This window comes from Camelina sativa, chromosome 17 (genome assembly GCF_030686135.1).
Source record: "Camelina sativa cultivar CO46 ecotype springtype chromosome 17, ASM3068613v1".
Taxonomy (NCBI): domain Eukaryota; kingdom Viridiplantae; phylum Streptophyta; class Magnoliopsida; order Brassicales; family Brassicaceae; genus Camelina; species Camelina sativa.
Genome location: NC_141896.1, coordinates 4,590,126 through 4,609,393, shown reverse-complemented (window position 1 = coordinate 4,609,393; position 19,268 = coordinate 4,590,126). Strand labels below are relative to the sequence as shown.

Sequence of the window (19,268 nt, the reverse complement as noted above, 5' to 3'; positions counted from 1 at the left end):
TTTACGGATAACAACATCATCGTAGCTACTTGTTTTTTAACTTCATGCATTATATTAGATATATTAGTAAAATACAATTGACAACGATACAGTAAGATAAGTCCGATAATATTACATAAGAAAATGAATATAGGGGATTTTATAACTTGGTATAGATATAAAAATATTTATTCATATGTAATATTATCTATTGTAGTAAATTTATTTTTTGGTACTTGATAATAGAATTTCCGAAAGTGTTAGTATATATATGGCCGTATTCCATGTGGTCGTGCGGCTATAAAAGGTCCTAACGATGTATAGGGTTTGAGATACTTACATTAATTTACCTTTTTACAATGCATATACATGCTTCACTCTAACATATCAGCAATTCAGCATCAATGATTCACACAACATTGTCACATAAACACTAAGAATGGAGATATACCCAAAAATATAGGATGTCAAAAGATTTACAATAATAATAACGAACCGGTTTTCAAAAATCTCTACAATTTTTTTCCATGGTTTCACCGTAATCTAACTATCCCCCATTTCATATTGAAAAGGAAACAAAAAAAGAGAGGAGAAAAACAAGCGAAGAGATGATTTTGAGAATCAAGTGTAAATCTTTTGCAAATTCACTTCAACAAGAGCATTATGTGAGGTAGAAGGGGAATGAGAAGGAGCACAAAGATGATGATAAAGAGGATGATGGCGTAACAAGTCCATTTCCTCGAGCTCTTTTGGTATTCCCTTGCGTCTTGGAGCTGATCAGTCCCTCTTCTCACAAACGAGCTCGCTTTTGCCACATGGCTCTCTATGTTGTTCAGTTGTTGCCCTTGAGCTTCCACTAGAGCCGCCATGTCCATGAAAACTTGGTGCAGCTCCAGTAGATTCTTTTCTATCTCCTTCACTGCATCATGTCTCTCTTGGATCTCAGATATTGTGTCTAGGATTTGACCTCTTCCTTGGTCTTGAATCGCTTTTTGGAGAAAATTCTCGCTCTCACCGCTTTCAATCAAGTTATCAATTGTTTGCTCATCCGCTTTCTCTCCAGTTATTGTGAAATACCTGCACCAATTCTAACAAAATCACATATCTTGCGAACCAAGAAAACAAACAAGAGCAATAGCTTGCAATATAAGAAACCTAGGGAAAAAAACAAAGACCTGCGCTCTACGGTTTCCTTATACTCAGCGTTCATACGAGCACGTAGACCTTGGAAACTATCCATCAAGTCCTTAAGCTTCTTCCCAAGACCACTAACCACAGACGATCGAGTCCTATCCGTTGACGAACCAGGCCCACAACCAGGGACATTACGGCTATTAGCATTAGCTTTCTCTAAGGCTTCGAGCTTCTGCTTAATGAGTTTGACCCTTTTAAGGACCAAAGCTACGTCTCCATCCATCTTAGCTCGTAACTCCTTCACCTTCTTGGCATTGTGCACCGTCTTGCACTCTTCGTTCGAGTCTTGAAGCTTCTTGTAAAGAGTCTCGATTCCTTTCATGTCATCCTTCACACTCTCGACATCCTCGAAGAATTTGTCGAGGTTCATCGTTTCTTGACCTGCCTCAACATCCCCCAGTTGAGCCTGGTTCCTCTTGAATGAATTAGAGAATAAATCGTTCATTTTCGCTTCTTTTTTTTTTTTTTTTTCTCTGACTTAATTAATTATGTACAAACGTTTTTTTTTTGGTTTTGTGTTTTTTTTCTTTGAACGTTTTTGTTCAAAAGCAATAGTTTTTGATGATGAACATCAACATCGTCATCCTCTGTATGAGAGAGTACGAGGAAGAAGATGCTTAGGAAGTTTTTTATTTTCTTTTAATTTGAGTGGAAAAGAAAAAAACTCAAGTTTTGTTGGAAGGTTTATTTTGTTTTGTTAGAATGAGAGACACAAGCCACTTTTGGTAATTGTCCAAAATTAGTCAATGGCATAACTTTTCTTAACCAAATTAGCTTCCTTTTGATCAATGACGTTATCACCCTTCTATTGGGCCAAGTTTAATGTTATCAACCTTCTATTGGGCCTAACCTAAAGCCCAATTAAAAGTCCAATTTTGCGTTCCTGCTTCTTCTTCTTCTTCCTTCGACTTGGCTTTTGATTAAACCTCACAAACCCTAATTTTTGACCTGAAACGTTTCGTTTCCCAAGTATCCGGCGATGAAGGGAGACTTGGGTGATGAGGAGCCGGGTTCACTGGCAACGCTGCCGACAAGAGGTAGGCATATTGGGAAGAGAGCTCTCAGGAACAAAAGCCTCACCGTCTCTTTTGACGAGAAAGATCTCAAGTATGTATTAAAAAAATTCTAAAATTTACTGCTTTTTAATCTCTCCCTAATCGGATTCAGAGTCAGAATACTCAATCTGGGTATCTTGAATTCGTTAAAATTAGCTCATTTTCTGATGTATGTTGTTTTGTTGGTAGGGATTTTGTGACTGGTTTTCACAAGAGGAAGAAGAAGAGAAGAAAGGAAGCTCAGAAGCAGCAGGAGGAAGCTATGAGGCGGAAACGAATCGAGGCTCGTAAGAAGGTGAGAGCATATGGAACTGTTGCTTCTCTTTGTATATCTTCTTTATTCTAATGTGTGTCATTCATCATCCATGCCTGTTAAAGATTAGTCTTAAATTCATAGTTTTAGCTAAATTATATGGTTTATGGGAGTTTTGAATCACTATCTTTTTGGTTAGTGGTTGTGCAATGAGCTTGTTCTGATACGTATCAATGGGAATTGAGTTGTTTCTTTTGTTTTGAATGCAAATATTAATCCAAAATGTAACATCTCTGAATGCTCCTATTGACCTTTTGATAGTGGATAATATGCCAGAATGATTGTTAATGTTCAGTCATTTGTATTATTTCGTGTTGTTCTGAATTTTTATATCTGAGCTTTGCAGAGGAAATTGGAAGAGCTAATGGTTTCGGGTCAAGGCGAGGATAATGAAAATGGGGAAGCTGAAGATGATGAAGAGGATGCAGAGGATGAAGAATCAGAGCCTGATGCTTCAGCTTCAGCTTCTGGTATTGTTTTCCTTATCACATTAGTTTTCAGCATGAAGAATTTTCATCTTTCTTTTTTTTTTTCACGCAATGCTTGATAGTTTGTTGCCATTACGTAAAGACTGATTAGCTGGAACTGAGAACTTGCAACATAAGCATTATTGAGTGTCTTTGCTTTAACTGGCCTTGGTCTGATATGTGCTGTGTTTCTTTGTGGATAAAAAAGGCACGACGATGTATGACACAGGCGAGCTGAAAGTAACTGTGACAACAAGCGAGATATCTTGTGAAGAGGAAGAGCCTGTTCGCAGGGAAAAGACCCAATCAACAGAATCGGGTTCCACGGTTAGAGCCTCCTCCAAGCAGCCTGTGCCTGTGAGGAAATCCAAACCCATGAAGCAGAGCAGGAAACGTTCAGGCACCAAAACTATGAAGAAAAGGGAGAAGAAGAAACAAGCAAGAGGGATTAAGACTTCGCGTTAGCAATATAGATATCTGTTGTCCTTTGAAAGTGAGACCCTCGCAGCTCCTGATGGTTTGGATTCTCAAGATTTTCGGATCGGGTTTTTTATTCTGTGGTTGAAAATGTGGGTAGCAATCGGATAATGTTGAATCTTGTAGTAACAATCACATTCCATAATCAAATTTTGTAATGTTTAAAGCCTTACTACTAACAATCGCTTTACCCTTCTCACTCATACATTTGGTTTTATTGGTGGCTGACACCAACGGTTGTAATTGATGGTTAATCACTGCGTTGGAGGCTACCCGTTTTGATGGCTACCAATCGTCAATGGGTTTGGCTTTGGTGATATGTGGAACCGGTTCAAGTTCCTAAAACATTATTTAATGTTAGAAGCGGATACAAATCGAGTATACAATTGATTTGCAGTTTCAATGTTCAAATCCGAAACGGTTAAAACATCACAAACAACTGTTAATTTACCGAATCATTCTTCTAGTTTTGTACGTAGGAGGACTGGAGGAGGATCCGATCGTGCATAAAAATCTTAGTAGTGAGAAAACAGAAATGGTGGCTACGTACGTACAAACAAATACGTTTGCATATCTTTCTAATTGAAAACAATCTTTTTTTTTTTTTGTGTGTCGACTGAAAGTGAAATATATGCTGAGAGTAAGATAACGTTAAAAATAAGTGGTTTAGTGGTCACAACTTTGGAAACAATTGTATCAAAAACAAAAAAAAAAACCATTAGGTCGACTAAGAAAATTAGTAAATTACAAAGTTTTTCATTTTGTTCATTATTACAACATCTTTAGACTGCAGACACGTGGCCTTAGAAAAAAAACTCAAGTGACAGTAACACAACATTAAAAAAAAACAACAACTTCTTCTATTCATTATCAACCGTCCATCTTCCAATGCTTAGATGATCCAACAGTGTAGGTTTAGTTATACAAGCCTAAAACGCTCCACACCTATATAAATCATCAACAGTAGATAGATCCACAAATCGGAAAATAAGAAAAAAAAAAAAAAAAAAGGTGTCGTCGATGATATCGATCAAGGCGGCATTAATCTCAACCGGAATCGCCGCAATGTCTCTGTTTCTGAAGTACTCTGTTCCAATCGCAGTGGATTTCTCCGTATCGAGATTCCCGATCCTTTGGAGTTCGTTTCTCTCGTGGCTGAAACCGCCGTACATCTTCGTCGCGTCCAACGTCATAATCACCATCATCATAGCTTTCTCCAAGTTTCACCAGAGCATCGAAGAAGACCAGGAGGAAGAAGGTCATCAAGACGGCGAGATTTTACACTGTGACGAATACGAGTCTCATCAGGTTGACACGAAGGATGTGAATCTGGACGCCGATATCGATTTTGCGGTGAGAGTTCCACCGCCGATCCTCGTGGCGGAGGTGGAGAGATCGGAGGCTGTGTACGAAGAGAAAGATGAGGAGATCAACGGTGGAGATGAGTTGAAATCGGAGGTGAATCAAGTGCTGCCTAAGATTGAAGAATCGGAGAATCTCACTCCGGTTGAGAAACCTCTGGTTTCGGGTAGTTCCGGTTACCGGAAACCGGTTAAAGCGATCTCGAAAGGTACGGGGATAAAAGATGACGTCATTCTGTCTAACGGTTATATTTTTGAATTTTTCACACTATGTCGACCGTGTAGGGGTAAACTAGTAATTTTAGTTCGGAGCCAAATTAAATGATTTATTTATTGCTTTGTGCAGGCGGTAATAAAAAGAAGAAGGCGTTGGGAGTGGTGAAACCGAAGCGGCACGAGACGAGTAGTGAGAACACGTGGAAGATGGTAACGGAGGTGGGTAAGTCAACGTCGTTGACCACTCGTTTCCGGAGATCCGACACGTTAGGGAACGGAGTCGGCGGCGATGTGAAACGACCTGTCTTGAGGAAAGCGGAGACGTTTAGGGATGTGACTAATCATCGACAGTCGTCGTCTATGCAGCCGGTGAAGATGAAGATGAAGAAGGAGGTGTCGCCGAGCAGAGATGAGCTGAATCGAAGAGTTGAGGCTTTTATAAAGAAGTGTAAGGAAGAGAGGTTCGAGTCTTTCAGATTGGAGAAAGAGTTTGTGGCTTAATTAGAATGATGTTGAGATTAATTAGCTTTTCGTCTTTAATTAATTATCGTTTTTAATCTCAAATTACTTTTTGTATGAGAATTTTGACTTTTAAAAATTTGGCATTGAGCTCAATTTGTGCTGGTCTTGTTTTGTTATTGTTTGAAATTTTGAATCTTTTGTATAAACAAATGCAGAACAATGGAAGTTTGATTATTTGATATTAAGACGTTGTAGTAGTAAGCATTATCGAGTGACCTAGAATTGTAAACGTGACAACAAGCGGGATACGTGTGATGAGCTTATTTGCAAGAACAAGATCCAACCAACAAAAATTACAAATTCTTGAAGCAGAACCGGGAACACTAAGTCAACAACCAAAACTATCAAGAAAATAGATAATAAGTAAATAAGTAAGAGGGATAGACCTTGTGGTAACAATAGAGTGTTGAATTTAATCATTTGGAACTTTTGATTTCTCAAATTTGATGGGAAACAATCGGAGAATGTTATCAGAAAATAAAAAGTTATAGTGGTACTACATTTGTGGAAAAAAAGTTTGTTATGTTTAAAGCTTCGATTGTTTCAAACTCCACTTACGAATATGCGTTTTAATTTTATTTTTTCTGAAGGCGTTTAAATTTTTTTATACGAGAAAAACATAAGTTAAAGTATAAAACATCTTTGCTCGATAGGAAAAAGTAATTTTAAAATAAAATCAAACCTCTTTGTTCTATCTATGACTATGGTAACATATATATATGCTTACAAAAGTGTTAATTCAGACGGTTTCGTTCAAAAAAACAAAAAAAAAAGAAAACAAAAAAAGTGTTAATTCAGACGGTAGTTTTCCTTCCGATTATATTTGGTGTTTATAACTTTATACAAATACCAAATTAATATATGTTTAAATGAGTAAACTTTGATTTTAGAGAAATCTACGCTTTAAGTCTTGTTAGTTTAGAGAAATCTCTCTATACTGGTAATAATCGCTTCTCTCACACTAAGATTTGTTAAAAAGTAAAACACATTCTTAAAAATTAGAGACGTTTATATATGTCTAATTAATGACATGTGAGGTTCTTATTATAGAGAAATTGTTAGAGATTACTACATACATGCATGCCAAAGGGAACGTTTCACACAAGCACCCAAAATTTAGGACGTATTCATTATTCCGATATTTCCATTCACTAGTAAAAAAGTTTTATATAGTTACGGAATTATTTGTAGATATAACTTTGTTTGTGTAGCAAACATTTTTTTGTTACTGATTTGTTACAAAAATAGTTAGTAATTATTTGTTAGTAGCAAAATATTCCATCGTAGATAATTGTAACAATTTGCTACAAATTTGTGACTAACGGAAAAGTAGCAAATTGCTACGGTTTGTGACAATTTGCTTTAGTTATTTGTTACAGATATAGTCTGAAAAATCAGTAACAATTAGCTTCAAAAAGAAACAAAATGGGTGTAGGATAAAGGTGACATTTAGCTACACATCGTTTTGTGACAAACTTGTTCACCGTGTTAGTATTTGTGACAATTATTTACGACGTAGATACGAAAATCAAAATTTATAAAAAGCTACTGAAATCACAATTAACCTGCAAATATCATTGCAAAACAAAATTTCAAAAGCTCCAATTACAGAAAATAAAACAGAGTTTTAAACATGAAAAAAATAAAACAGTTTTTTAAGCCGGTAGAGAAAAGAAAGAGTTCTAAATAGGTAGATTGAGTAAAGAAAGGTGGGAGAACAACATCTTCATCTTCTTCTTGCTCATGAGACTCATCAGGGACATTAGTGGGATGACTTCGATGGACATCAGCCATTTCTGGAGGTTCAGTCGCAGGTTCAGGATTTTCTTCACCGTTCTCCCTGATGTTGCCTTGAGTTGGGCCAGTGACCGACGCACCCGTTGCAGAAGTTGGCTGAGCAGAGGGGAAAGTGTTTGCGTTACCTTCAGGCATATATTGCCTCATAAACTCAACCACAGTGGCCAGCTGCTCTTGTACAGAAGTCATTTGGCGTTCAAGAGAGATTCTTTGCACTGCACCAGCTGAGCTCTCCCCTCGCTCACGTATGTAGTTTTGTCCCCCGGTATCGAAGATCCTCCCACTGTGAGATGGTACCACCTACATAATATCGTTTAAGTTAAATATGAAATCTCATAAAAGTTATACCTCATCGACAATATTTTCTAACAGAAACAACTTAATAAGTGTTAAGCAGACTTCATATTCACTTACCGCAGATAACAACACCAGTAAATTATATAACTTACTGCAGATAAGAACACCAGTTGAAAGGAGAGCATTTGTGAACAACATTTTAAGTTACTGCAGAGTTACCAATCACTTACAAGCAATCGAGTAGCTAGAGAAAATCACTTACTGCAGGAGTAGGAGCAGCAAAAAAAGGGAGAAGAGAGATTAGTAGTTTGTAAGTTAGTTGGATAATATTGTTGACTTAGGGTATAGAAACATTAATTACCACAAAAGTTTGCCACCAAATATCTGTCCTCTCATCAGGAACGTCTTATCAGTTCCTCCATGGTCCCATAAAGCTCCATTGAGTTTTCTCGGGTGGAGGTGTGGCTAAGATTCTCTTTCAGGAGCACTCAGCAATGCATCGAGAGTTTGCTGGCTGTAGTTGTTTGCGTGCAAAAATAAAGCGCTTGTACAACGTGTGGCTCCTGGAGGTATGGAGCCTGGCGGTATGGCACTTGGTGGCATCCATCTTCGGAACACAAACAAAAATAAACAAGTCAAGTAAACAAATCCACAAAAATTTAGTTAAGTTTAAACATAGAACAAAGCGAAGTTTAGAATCCACATCTACAAATCCTAACCATCAAAAACATGTTCTTAACAGTAGCAAATAGCAACACATAACAAGCAAATGACAACACTTAAAGCAAATCATAAGTGTCAGAAGACATAAACCAGCAAAAGAACAATATCTAAACACCATAAATAGAGCAGCAAACAAGAAAAAAAAAACCAGAAAAATCGAACACTTACTCAGCCAACTAAAACAATATAAACTAAGCTAAGTGTCGGAAGATATAAACAATCTATAAACATCAACAAACAAAAAAACAATCATATCGACCACTTATAGACAATATATAAACATCATAAATAGAGCAGCAAACAAGAATTAAAAAAAAAAAATCAAAATCGAACACTTACTCTTGTTTAAAATTCAAAATCAAACATATCTAAACATCATCAAGTTGAAAACGTCCTCAAATCAAAACATTAACAATATGAACAAATCAAATTCTATAAAACCCTAAACATAAACAAAAATAAAAGATCTAAAAAACCTTAGAGAAAAATAGAAATTGAGCATGGAGACAAAGAGAGACAGAACAAGTAATTAGGGAAGGGAAGAAAAAGAAGAATTGATTACTAAGAGAAGAAAACAGAACTAGTAATTAGACACCGTCAGTTACCTGCTGGACCTGACTCGGAGGATCGTGATCGACGGTGGCCGGAGAGACTCAATACAGTTTGTGAAGAGATCAATCGGAGATCGGTGACAGCTGCTTCAACAGAGGCAGAAAGGGCTTTAGGTTTTGTTTTCTGATTTTGTCTAAGTGTGTCGATGTAAACAAAGAAGGAGAAAAATGGTAGTGTATATAATTAAAATCAAACAAGTGGGTTGTATATATATTTTGCTACGACCAACTCGTCGTCACACATCATGGGTTTTGTTACAACTAAATTGTAGAAAAATAATCTTAATTTTTTTATTCATATTTAACTACAGAATATCCATGGCTACAAAATAATTTGTCCCTTTTTTTGTAGTAAATTTGCTATAAATATTTTCTGTAGCTTTTTGTAAAAAACTTGCTACGAATAGTAACTGATTTGCAACAAAATCGATTAACTAATATTTTGTCACTAATGCGTAGCTTTTTGTAGATATAATTTGTTATTATTTATTCTGTAGCAATAGTTTGTAACTATATGTCAGGTTTCTTCTAGTGATCGTTAGCTTTAATTCAAATGATCACTGTCAAAAGAGACAATCACGTGTTAGATGTGACTCGTGACTTATCTTGTTAAACTCTGGACAGGACAGTGAATGGTGCTTACGGCTTTGCTTAGCAACGACCTCTTCATCGATTAATAAACGACATGCGTCGATAATGACTCCATCGTTACGTGCAATCGTATGATTGGTCGTTTAAGTATGGCGACGGGTCAAAATTAACAAAACAAATTAACTATGGACGGGGCCAACTAACGGATCTTCTTAGATACTCTCTCCTCCAAAAACAGCTTCGACTATTACTTACGCCGTGAAATCTAACGGCCGAACGTAAGACAAACTGGGCTACTCACTCTCACAACCACAGTTACATCACAGGGCAGTTGGATGTGTTGTCGTGTTCTGTATTTCGACGAAGTTTCTTTGCCTTTTCTTTTTATGTCGGTAATGAACACATATTTTTCTAATTATATCTTGTGCTTGATGAGATGTGAATCAAATGAAAAGTATGGTTAAATATTGTCAGAAAGTCAAAAATAGCTTTTGAAAATTCTTACTGTCTAACATCACAAAAGATAAATTAATTATTCTAACAAGATCTTTCTAGGTTATATAGCCAGAATATTATGTACGTACATTTAGAAAAAAAAAAAATACATAGATCAGAAATCTGGATTATTTTGAGAAATGAATAAATCCAATGAGACATTACTAGAAATCCTTAGGTAAACATATAAGATAATGTTAATAACTTTATTTTTCAAATGATAATCGTGATATTTAATCTAAAAAATATTTCACTTTTTAAATGTTTCACATTTATTTATTCAACCCAAATAGAATCCAAATAGAGACAATCAAATCAAACAAAGTTTAATTTAATTTATTTGACACTATTAAACTAGCTATATATATAAGTTTGTTCTTTCTTGACAAGCTGTTATGATAACAAAACTCTTAAGAACTTATAGGAAAAAAATGAATACCAATATAGCAAGATGATTGCACACACAATTAAAATAGTTGCATGGCAATTAAGAAAATCAACGCAAACATGGTATGATTGTTAAATTGATTATTCTTTTAGACTAGTTAAAACAGATTTACTTTTAACCTACGTAGTTGTTACGAAGTGAATGATTTTTTCATAAAATGGTACAAGTAGTAAGACGTTCACATTGGTCAATAATTAAAAAATGTAGTTATAGTTATATGATGGAGTCGTGTGACAAATTAGGCGTTAACACTTACAAAATAACTTGCCATGGAAAAATCACATTTCCTTGATTCCTTCTATATAACATGTTTGTGTAGAATATATATCTATTTTCACACTTTTGATAATTTTTTTTTAATACATCAATAAGAAAAAATTAACAAAAAGTAAAGAGCTTCTTTAGATAGATATGAGGAGAAGACATAAAGAATAATATCTGCCGTATGAAGGAGCGAGCAGCAGTCGTAATTTCATCATTGCTCTAAGCGAAATTGATAGTGGTCGACAAAGAAAAGAAACTAAAATAGCAAAGAGTGGATAGCCACTTGAGACGAGTTGTAGTCTTGTAAAATTGACCTTTACCTTGGCCTGTTCTTAGTTCTTCTTAGCTCTTAAGAAAAATATCTTAGTGGTTTTCCACCTTCAAGGATAGTTTTATTAAGAAATCCTTCGTTTTAATCCAGTGAAACACGTAAGATCCTAGATCACTAAAAGATAATGTATCATAATATAACACAAATACGTTACATGCGTTTTGGTGATATTATGAATTAATCTGTCTTCTGGTATAAATTAATCACTAATGATTTGCTATTTGATTTTTGAAAAATAAATTAATGGAATTGTTGACAAAAAAACTAATAATAAAAATAAATAAATTAATGGAATTTCTTGTATCATCTTATCAAGTTGAGATTATATACTATACTTTATAGATCAAGTGATGTCTAAGCCGTTTTCCAAATGATATGATATTTTAGTATTATAATGCAAAAGTATTAGTATTTGTTTTACTTCATTGTCCTTATATATATATGAAAGAAAAACCATTATATAATTACAATACGTTATAGTTATCAAAAGTAATATCCAACATTTGTATTAGATTTTACAACTTGTTTTGGTGAAGATATTTGACAACTAGTGTTTTGGTAAAGATATTTGACAACTATTTGCAATACCCACATTACTTATGATAAAGAAAAGAACATATAACTTAAATACATGATAGAATAAGTTATGAATACGCTCTACACATATTCTTTTCTTTTGTCGACCAATACGTATACGTATTTTGTTTGTCTTCGAGTTAACAACATACACGCAATATATCGTAAAACCTAAATAGAGGATATTAAGGCTTAAAAAAGGCGTGGTGATAGCGTGGGATCGTCGATTGAGAGAAACCATCGGAAACAAAAATAAGGAATTACAACGAGTGGCCATACTAGGTTGACTAATAAGAGAATTTATTATTTAGCGACGTAGAAAATAAAAAAGAGAGAGGGAAATATGAGATAAAATCAAGAGATATTAAGTGTGGACACGTGAAGATTGTGGTTACGTGTCGGTATGTAATATGACAGAAACAATAAAATCTGTTATTCTCTACTCTTGTTCTGTAATACAAGGACCTAATATCTATAACTATTAATCATGTCCGTTCATCTCCATATCTTTCAATCCAACGGTGTATATCAGAGATCTCATTGTCCCCTGCCCTCACTCTTCTAGCTCCCTATATAAATGAAGAGAATCAGAAGAGTCAGAGCTAAGACTAAGAAGCGTGTCAACAATACCATTACCACACACACTCAGATAAAATATCAAGAGTTAGAGAGTGACATTTACATATGGCGTCGTGGATGAAGGCGGTGCTAATCTCTACTGGTTTCTTGGCCACGGCTATGCATCTAAAAGTAATCGTTCCCGTGGCTGTAGATTTCTCACAAGCTCCGATCCTTTTGAGCTCTTTCCTCACGTGGCTTAAACCACCGTATCTCTACGTCATCACCAACGTCATCATCGTCGTTATCTTTGTTTCTTCAAAGTTTTTTAGAAGTAGTACCGTCTCATCCAGCAAAGACTACGAGGTTTCTTACAGTGGCGACAATAAGTTTCAGACTGATCATCATCATCATCAGCAGCAGCAGAACGTCCAATATCGCGCTCCTCTACGACGGCGGACGGAGACGAAAGATTCAGATTTCAGTTTCGTCGCTAAAGTCGCGGCGTTGATCGTCGTTAAGGAGCCGGAGGTTGTGTATGAAGAGAAGACCGAGAGGGTAGTAGAAGCTGCTGCAACGGTAGAGGAAGAGAAGAGGTGTTTAGTGGTGGTTACCAAATCGGAAATATCACAACCTCAGGTGTTTGAGAAGCCTCTTGTTACGGCTAGGATCGGCCAACGCAAACCGGTGGTTAAGACCACACCAGCAGGTAATTCAATTTTAATATTTTAATGTATAATATTTAAAATATCTAAAAACACTGTTTGTTTTTTTTTTTAAAACACTATTTGTTTGTTTTTAAAAAAAAATTGTAAAACATTATTTGCTAAAAGGGTAATTTTGTAATAATTTTCAGAGAGGAACTCAGTGAGAGCGTTAAGAGTGGCGAAACCGAAGAGGAACGAGACGTTAGAGAACACGTGGAAGATGATTATGGAAGGGAAGTCAGCGCTTCCGTTGACTAGTTACTACAAGAGACCTGACACGTTCGGACTTGACGAAGAGACAACAAAACAGTCTAGTGTTTTGAAGAAATCGGAGACGTTTAGTGACAGGACTAACTTCTACCAGTCTATGCCGGCGATGCTGCCGCCTCCTCCGCCGGTGAAGTTGGTGAAGAAGGTGAAAGTGTCACGGAGTCGGGATGAGCTGAACAGGAGAGTAGAAGCGTTTATAAAGAAGTGTAACGACGAGAGGTTCGCGTCGATGAGACTGGACGATGAAGTGGATCGTCGTGGTCTTTCGTATTAAAAAACTATTTACGTTTTCTAAAAAAATTATTTTTTGGTTGTACTCTTTTCAATACGACAATAACAAGTGAACAAAAGTAGAAAGTCACGGACAAACAAAAAATCTCTTATTGGTAGGTATTTGATTGGATAAGGGTGGCTCATCCATCACCTTTGTGATATTTCATCTTAAGTTGACAATGTAATTAACGTCATTGAATAGATCTTTTCTTTCATCGTAATCTATTTTTATATTGACGCTTTCTTTTGAGTCGGGTCTTAAATAACTAATTTCGTAATTAGAATGCTCTTTCTTTCCTAATATGGGAAAACAAAAGGCAAAAAGATACATTATTATTAATCACTATGGTGTTTGTAACAGAACATCAATAACATTCACATTAACCACAAAAGAAAAAAAGAAGAAGAAAAAAGCGCTTCAATCCCTATTGTTCATTCGCATCTTAGCTTCGGTTTCTCCACTGTAAGGAGCAACGTGGAATGCATACTGTTGTATGACGGAGAAGACGATCATCTCAAGACACACAAGCACGTTTTGCATAGCTTCCTCAATCTGCTCCACCTCCAGCCAGAAATGATACGACTTTATTACTCCCATTTTCACTAATATCTCCAGCACTATTCCCTGTACACATCCCCCATGTCAGAATCAAGAAACCGAACTCAGGATTCATATTGTTAGATACCGAAACTTCCCAAGATAAGAGAGGAACAATGTGCTAAAGACACGAATTGCTTTAAACTTTCAGAATATTCAATTACTTAACCAAATACAGTGGTGATCCTAATAAGACATGAAATGCTTTAAATTTTCAGAGTGTTCAATTACTTGATCAAATGCAGTAGAGATCCTAAATCTACTGGGATGAGACATTGTTTGTCTCATGGACCAATCAAATTAAAATTGGCTTTGGTTCGCTATACCACAGAAAGACTTTGATTAAGGAGAAACTTCTCAACGACCAGACCTTATCTATGCCCATTACCAAACATTCTAGACCCAACGAGTAACCTTTTAAATCTTCATCTCTCAACAAAATAAGGTAAGGTTTATTGCAGAGCCGAACAAAGCTACAATTCGCTATTAAAATGATCCTACTCTTGACTAAAACAAGATAATCTTACTAGTCTAATTCATAACAGTAAAAGTTTGATGATTGAAGAAGCTAGTAGGCAAAGAACTACTGATTTGGCAGGCAAAAGAAAAGCTATAAACCATGTATTTACCTGCCAGAAGCAGAAGAAGACTATCCCTTGGACGCACATGAACTTCGTAAGTGGCTTATGAGGCTCTAACTCTTTGACAAAAACATGGTAGAATTTCACTAAGGAATACAATGCCAGGGAAACCGAAACATTCAGAACGACGGTGAAAATCAAGCTCAACCACGCTGGATAAATCCCGAGGATCTGTAGTGTTATCATTAAGAAGGAACACACAGGGCGGATAATACAAAACTGCCATGTCCATTGCTTGAGCTGTTTCAGTGTGCGGTAATCCAGATGCGTCGTGCGGGGAGCGAAAAGAGTCATTGGAAAAGAATGGTGGATCTCTCTCCCTTTGTATTCATCAGGGATAATCTGTGCGGTCATCGATATCTTTACGTAACTATACATCAAAGCCAAGAATGTAGCAATGACCTGAAAACAAACAGAGCAATACAACAAATCAAGAAACAGCCAGAGAGAGAGAGAGAGAGAGAGAGAGAGCCAATGTAGGGTAATGAAACATGAGAGAATGAAATTAGAAGAAACCTACAAGTGCCTCATAGCAATCCTTAACAGCGTCTAGAAACATGAAGAAGGGTTTGCTTCCCTTAGCATCTAACAAACCAACAAAAGAGTTGATGGAATAAACAGGAGCCATAAGTATGATAATAATAATGGCTCTCTGTTCTTTAGGGTTCTTCCAGTAAAACAAATGCTGGGATATGAGCTGCATGGTGAAGTGCATCGAGAGCAAAACACAGAACATGGCTCCCATCACAGTGATCTCCGCAGGTGATAGAGTAGATAGATCCATCGTTCTGCATCAAAGTGAAACAATTTTAAATACACAACACTCATCATGATTCCTACAAAACTGAACAATGTTTTTGAATTTTCAATCATATATGTAGTAGCAGGCAACACAATTATAGAAAGTGTTTTTTAGATTGAATAGTAACTAAATCATCCCTGAGACACAAGAAATTACCAGTGACTGATTAGCTAGTAAACTCACTGCTCACTACTTTGTAGCAAAATTAGGTTACAGATCTTAATACAAATCAACTATAATATTCCCAAATCAAACGACGAGAAAACTGAATCGGGCTAAAAAGGTAATTACTTTATATCTACTGAGGGACACTGAATTTGGAAAGATGAACATAGTCGAGAGAGAGCAAACCTGATTGAAACAAGTGGGTGATTATCGAAGAAGACGATTCAAGTATTTGTGATGGTGCTACGATTCTTCAATGGTGAAGATCTGTTGATTATGTTAAGACCCCAACAAAAAAAAAAAGAAGTGACCAGAAGAAGCTGTTCATGTTCGACCGGTTAAAAGACTCAGCCAAGTCTCTTGTGCGACCGAGGAAGTCACCGAAGAAGTCCTCCGTCGTAATTAACCGGCCGGTTTGGTTTGGTTTGGTTTTAAATTTCGTACTGAATTTCAATTCGGTCTATTAAAACAAAGAAAACAAAATTTAAAAGACGACGACGTTCAGCAAAATTAGGCGTTGATTTTTAAACATACATAGCTGTTTTAAGTTTTTTTAACATACATAAATTCACGCAATGGATGGATAATTGGATAATGCTGTTACAAATAAGGAATATGCTTTGACTAATGACTCTTAAGTTAATTAATATCTCGTGTTTCTTTTGTAAACTTTACGAGGAACGTATGAGACTGGCAATGTCTTGCTTGCACACAAACTCAACATCGTATTTGTTGCTTCTAATTAACCTAACTTGTAAGTCCATTCTTGTCTGTCTCTCTCTCTATTTATTATGTCTCTGTCTGTGTGTTCTCTTTTCAAATTCTATGAAGTTTTTCTAAACAAAAAAAAAATAGACGTTCTTATACAAGAAGAGATAATCGTTTTATAAGACTTTTGAAGTTTTGGAGATATGGCATCGGCTTCTAGATCATCCACGAGGATGATGATTGTATTAGGTGTATTGATTTTGTGTTCGGTTTCATCCGTCCAAAGCTGGAGCAAAGAAGGCCATATTCTTACATGTAGAATTGCTCAGGTAAGTTTATGATCGTCTATAGTGTGTTAGAATCAAGTATTTTTGGTTATCGCCTTATCGGTGTATGTCATCACTTTTGTGCCTGTGTGGTGTGAACAGAGTCTTTTGGAAGCCGGACCGGCACATGTAGTAGAGAATCTATTACCAGAGTACGTGCAAGGAGATTTATCAGCCCTGTGTGTGTGGCCTGACCAGATCCGACATTGGTACAAGTACCGTTGGACCAGTCATCTCCATTACATCGACACTCCTGACCAAGCCTGCTCTTACGATTACTCCAGTAAGTCATACCCAAAACATTTTTTTTGTTAGCCGGAGTTAAACATGACTAACAAATTCTACAAAACCCAAAACCTCATTACTTTCAATACATTATTAGATGGTAAAATAATTAAAATTGAATATTAAAAACAGGGGATTGTCATGATCAGCATGGGTTGAAGGATATGTGTGTGGATGGAGCAATCCAAAATTTCACGTCACAGCTTCAGCATTACGGCGAAGGGACATCTGATCGTAGATGTACGTGATCATTTTATTTACTTACTATAATTATGATATCCATAATTTATGATCTACCCAAATTTTGATGTATTCTTGTACTATAATTATGATATCCATAATTTATGATGTACCCAAATTTTGATGTATTCTTGTGCTTAGTTTTTTTTTTCTTGTCTTTTCTTTTTAATTGCGTTCTTATTGTAGATAACATGACCGAAGCCCTTTTGTTCTTGTCTCACTTCATGGGAGATATTCATCAGGTTTATTATACTCATCATAAATCGCTCACACACATATAGCTCTATTTTTCATGTTAGATAAGATTATATTTAAATGGTTGAAAAAAAAAGATAAGATATTTAAATAATTATGATTATTAAGTAACATGGTGTTTTTTTCCCTTAACAAGCCAATGCATGTGGGATTCACAAGTGATGAAGGGGGGAACACGATAGATTTACGTTGGTACAGACATAAATCTAATCTTCATCATGGAAGCTTCTTCTTTTGTCTCTTACAACTTTGAACTTCATTACGGAAAAAAAAAAAAAAACTAATTAGTGAGACAATATGTGTAGGTATGGGACAGAGAGATCATTCTCACGGCTCTAAAAGAATACTACGACAAGAACTTGGATCTCCTCCAAGAGGATCTTGTGAAGAACATCACCAATGTAATATAATAAAATATTTATATTTTACTATAAATTTTCATAATTAATGCTCTTTTTTCGACTTATAGTAATGGTTATCATATATTAGGGATTATGGCACGACGATCTATCTTCGTGGACAGACTGCAACGATCTTATCGCTTGTCCACACAAGTAAGTTTTAAATTACTTGGTTTGATATTGACTCGACGCTACTTTAAAGCTAGCCTTACAAATCTTGATAATTTTTTCTCGTCTAAAAATCTTAGAAAGAAGCTGAAAATGAAAATAACAGTTTTAATAATTTGTATGGAGTTGGGTAGTGTTTAAATTCACTAACTTTCAATTCAAAATCAGTAAATAGTAGTCTCAATGATTAATGGGTTTACTAATGTCCCATATCTTACCTTATTAGTTATTTCACATCTTATTTCCTATGTGAGGTTCCTAGAAAACATGCTCGAATTAACATTGGTGTTTTGATAATATGTATCATCATGATCAGATTATTATTGAGTTTTGCATCATAAATTCATAACTAAAGATCCTGAAGTTGGTTCTGTTTGGGTGGAGAAAATCTAATTTCGAAAAACACTATATGTATAAACTTTATAAACTAAATTTAACTGATAAATGCAGGTATGCTTCGGAGAGTATAGCGTTGGCTTGTAAATGGGGCTACAAAGGCGTGAAGTCCGGCGAAACCTTATCAGGTACGTTGTTTGCTTCTTATTTTTTCTTGTACGCAAACAAAAACAGTTTAAAATATTAATTCAACCAAATGAAGTTCAAGTAAAATCAGAATTTAAAGATTTTTAATAGTCACTCATTTTATTTTTTCATGGTGGGACATATGACTGTTATCATAAACTTAAAGGAATATTAATTTGAGGTAAATAATTTTGCAGAGGAATATTTCAATACAAGGTTGCCAATAGTGATGAAGAGAATAGTTCAGGGAGGAGTTAGACTAGCCATGATACTAAACCGGGTTTTTAGTGACGATCATGCTGGTGTTGCTGCTGCTGCCACTTGAATTGAACCGGACCATTCAAAGCCTTTGATTAGTAGATTATTTGGTCAATTCACAAAATTAAATAAGTAAGACTCATTCTTTTTCTTTGTAGCTTTTATTTATTTGACAGCTCATCATGCCTGCGGACTGGTTTATTTACATGTGTTTGGGATTAGATCATATGCTAATTTAATAATATTACTTCATATAGTATGATTGTTTTATAGAAAACCGGTTCTAAGAAATTAAATTTATTTCATTCAACTAAACTCTGTTTATCTAAAAATATCGAGTCCAGTCCAAAACAAATATGTGACTGAGACTAATA

The 19,268-nt window shown here is 35.6% G+C and overlaps 6 protein-coding genes and 1 long non-coding RNA gene across 11 annotated transcripts; 4 read left to right on the top strand and 3 right to left on the bottom strand.

Annotated features, from left to right (window-relative positions):
- Nucleotides 1-302: 302 nt before the first annotated feature.
- Nucleotides 303-1,840, bottom strand: LOC104755367 (syntaxin-125). The gene is made up of 2 exons (XM_010477732.2): nucleotides 1,155-1,840; nucleotides 303-1,056 (listed from the first exon to the last, which is right to left on the bottom strand). The coding sequence occupies exons 1-2, from the start codon at nucleotides 1,616-1,618 to the stop codon at nucleotides 624-626; spliced, it is 897 nt and encodes a 298-aa protein (XP_010476034.2). The 5' UTR covers nucleotides 1,619-1,840; the 3' UTR covers nucleotides 303-623.
- Nucleotides 1,841-2,078: 238 nt separating this feature from the next.
- Nucleotides 2,079-3,664, top strand: LOC104755366 (uncharacterized). The gene is made up of 4 exons (XM_010477730.3): nucleotides 2,079-2,280; nucleotides 2,418-2,523; nucleotides 2,888-3,011; nucleotides 3,217-3,664. Exons 1-4 carry the CDS (start codon nucleotides 2,153-2,155, stop codon nucleotides 3,471-3,473), a joined length of 615 nt encoding a protein of 204 aa, XP_010476032.1. The 5' UTR covers nucleotides 2,079-2,152; the 3' UTR covers nucleotides 3,474-3,664.
- Nucleotides 3,665-4,276: 612 nt separating this feature from the next.
- LOC104755365 (uncharacterized) lies at nucleotides 4,277-5,766 on the top strand. Its single transcript, XM_010477729.3, has 2 exons — nucleotides 4,277-5,055; nucleotides 5,193-5,766. Exons 1-2 carry the CDS (start codon nucleotides 4,506-4,508, stop codon nucleotides 5,561-5,563), a joined length of 921 nt encoding a protein of 306 aa, XP_010476031.3. The 5' UTR covers nucleotides 4,277-4,505; the 3' UTR covers nucleotides 5,564-5,766.
- A 1,372-nt stretch (nucleotides 5,767-7,138) lies between these two features.
- On the bottom strand, nucleotides 7,139-9,497 carry LOC104755363 (uncharacterized). 2 transcript variants are annotated; one of them, XR_015587083.1, is made up of 4 exons: nucleotides 9,007-9,497; nucleotides 8,040-8,285; nucleotides 7,796-7,939; nucleotides 7,139-7,681 (listed from the first exon to the last, which is right to left on the bottom strand). It is a non-coding gene; the product is annotated as an uncharacterized LOC104755363 (long non-coding RNA). The 2 variants fall into 2 exon arrangements; XR_015587084.1 differs by having other exon boundaries at nucleotides 7,909-7,939.
- A 2,731-nt stretch (nucleotides 9,498-12,228) lies between these two features.
- On the top strand, nucleotides 12,229-13,746 carry LOC104755362 (uncharacterized). The gene is made up of 2 exons (XM_010477726.3): nucleotides 12,229-12,984; nucleotides 13,132-13,746. Exons 1-2 carry the CDS (start codon nucleotides 12,402-12,404, stop codon nucleotides 13,524-13,526), a joined length of 978 nt encoding a protein of 325 aa, XP_010476028.1. The 5' UTR covers nucleotides 12,229-12,401; the 3' UTR covers nucleotides 13,527-13,746.
- A 94-nt stretch (nucleotides 13,747-13,840) lies between these two features.
- On the bottom strand, nucleotides 13,841-16,308 carry LOC104755361 (uncharacterized). The gene is made up of 4 exons (XM_010477725.3): nucleotides 15,918-16,308; nucleotides 15,285-15,552; nucleotides 14,753-15,166; nucleotides 13,841-14,150 (listed from the first exon to the last, which is right to left on the bottom strand). Exons 2-4 carry the CDS (start codon nucleotides 15,546-15,548, stop codon nucleotides 13,944-13,946), a joined length of 885 nt encoding a protein of 294 aa, XP_010476027.1. The 5' UTR covers nucleotides 15,549-15,552; nucleotides 15,918-16,308; the 3' UTR covers nucleotides 13,841-13,943.
- Nucleotides 16,309-16,438: 130 nt separating this feature from the next.
- On the top strand, nucleotides 16,439-19,150 carry LOC104755360 (endonuclease 1-like). 4 transcript variants are annotated; one of them, XR_015586251.1, is made up of 9 exons: nucleotides 16,439-16,768; nucleotides 16,868-17,048; nucleotides 17,183-17,290; nucleotides 17,477-17,532; nucleotides 17,682-17,737; nucleotides 17,851-17,946; nucleotides 18,035-18,099; nucleotides 18,565-18,638; nucleotides 18,834-19,150. XR_015586251.1 is itself a non-coding variant. In XM_087494336.1 (8 exons), exons 1-8 carry the CDS (start codon nucleotides 16,643-16,645, stop codon nucleotides 18,959-18,961), a joined length of 834 nt encoding a protein of 277 aa, XP_087350462.1. In that variant the 5' UTR covers nucleotides 16,439-16,642; the 3' UTR covers nucleotides 18,962-19,150. The 4 variants fall into 4 exon arrangements, 3 of the variants coding, with proteins under 3 accessions (XP_087350462.1, XP_087350463.1, XP_087350464.1); XM_087494336.1 differs by lacking the exon at nucleotides 17,682-17,737; XM_087494337.1 differs by lacking the exons at nucleotides 17,477-17,532; nucleotides 17,682-17,737.
- Nucleotides 19,151-19,268: the final 118 nt, after the last annotated feature.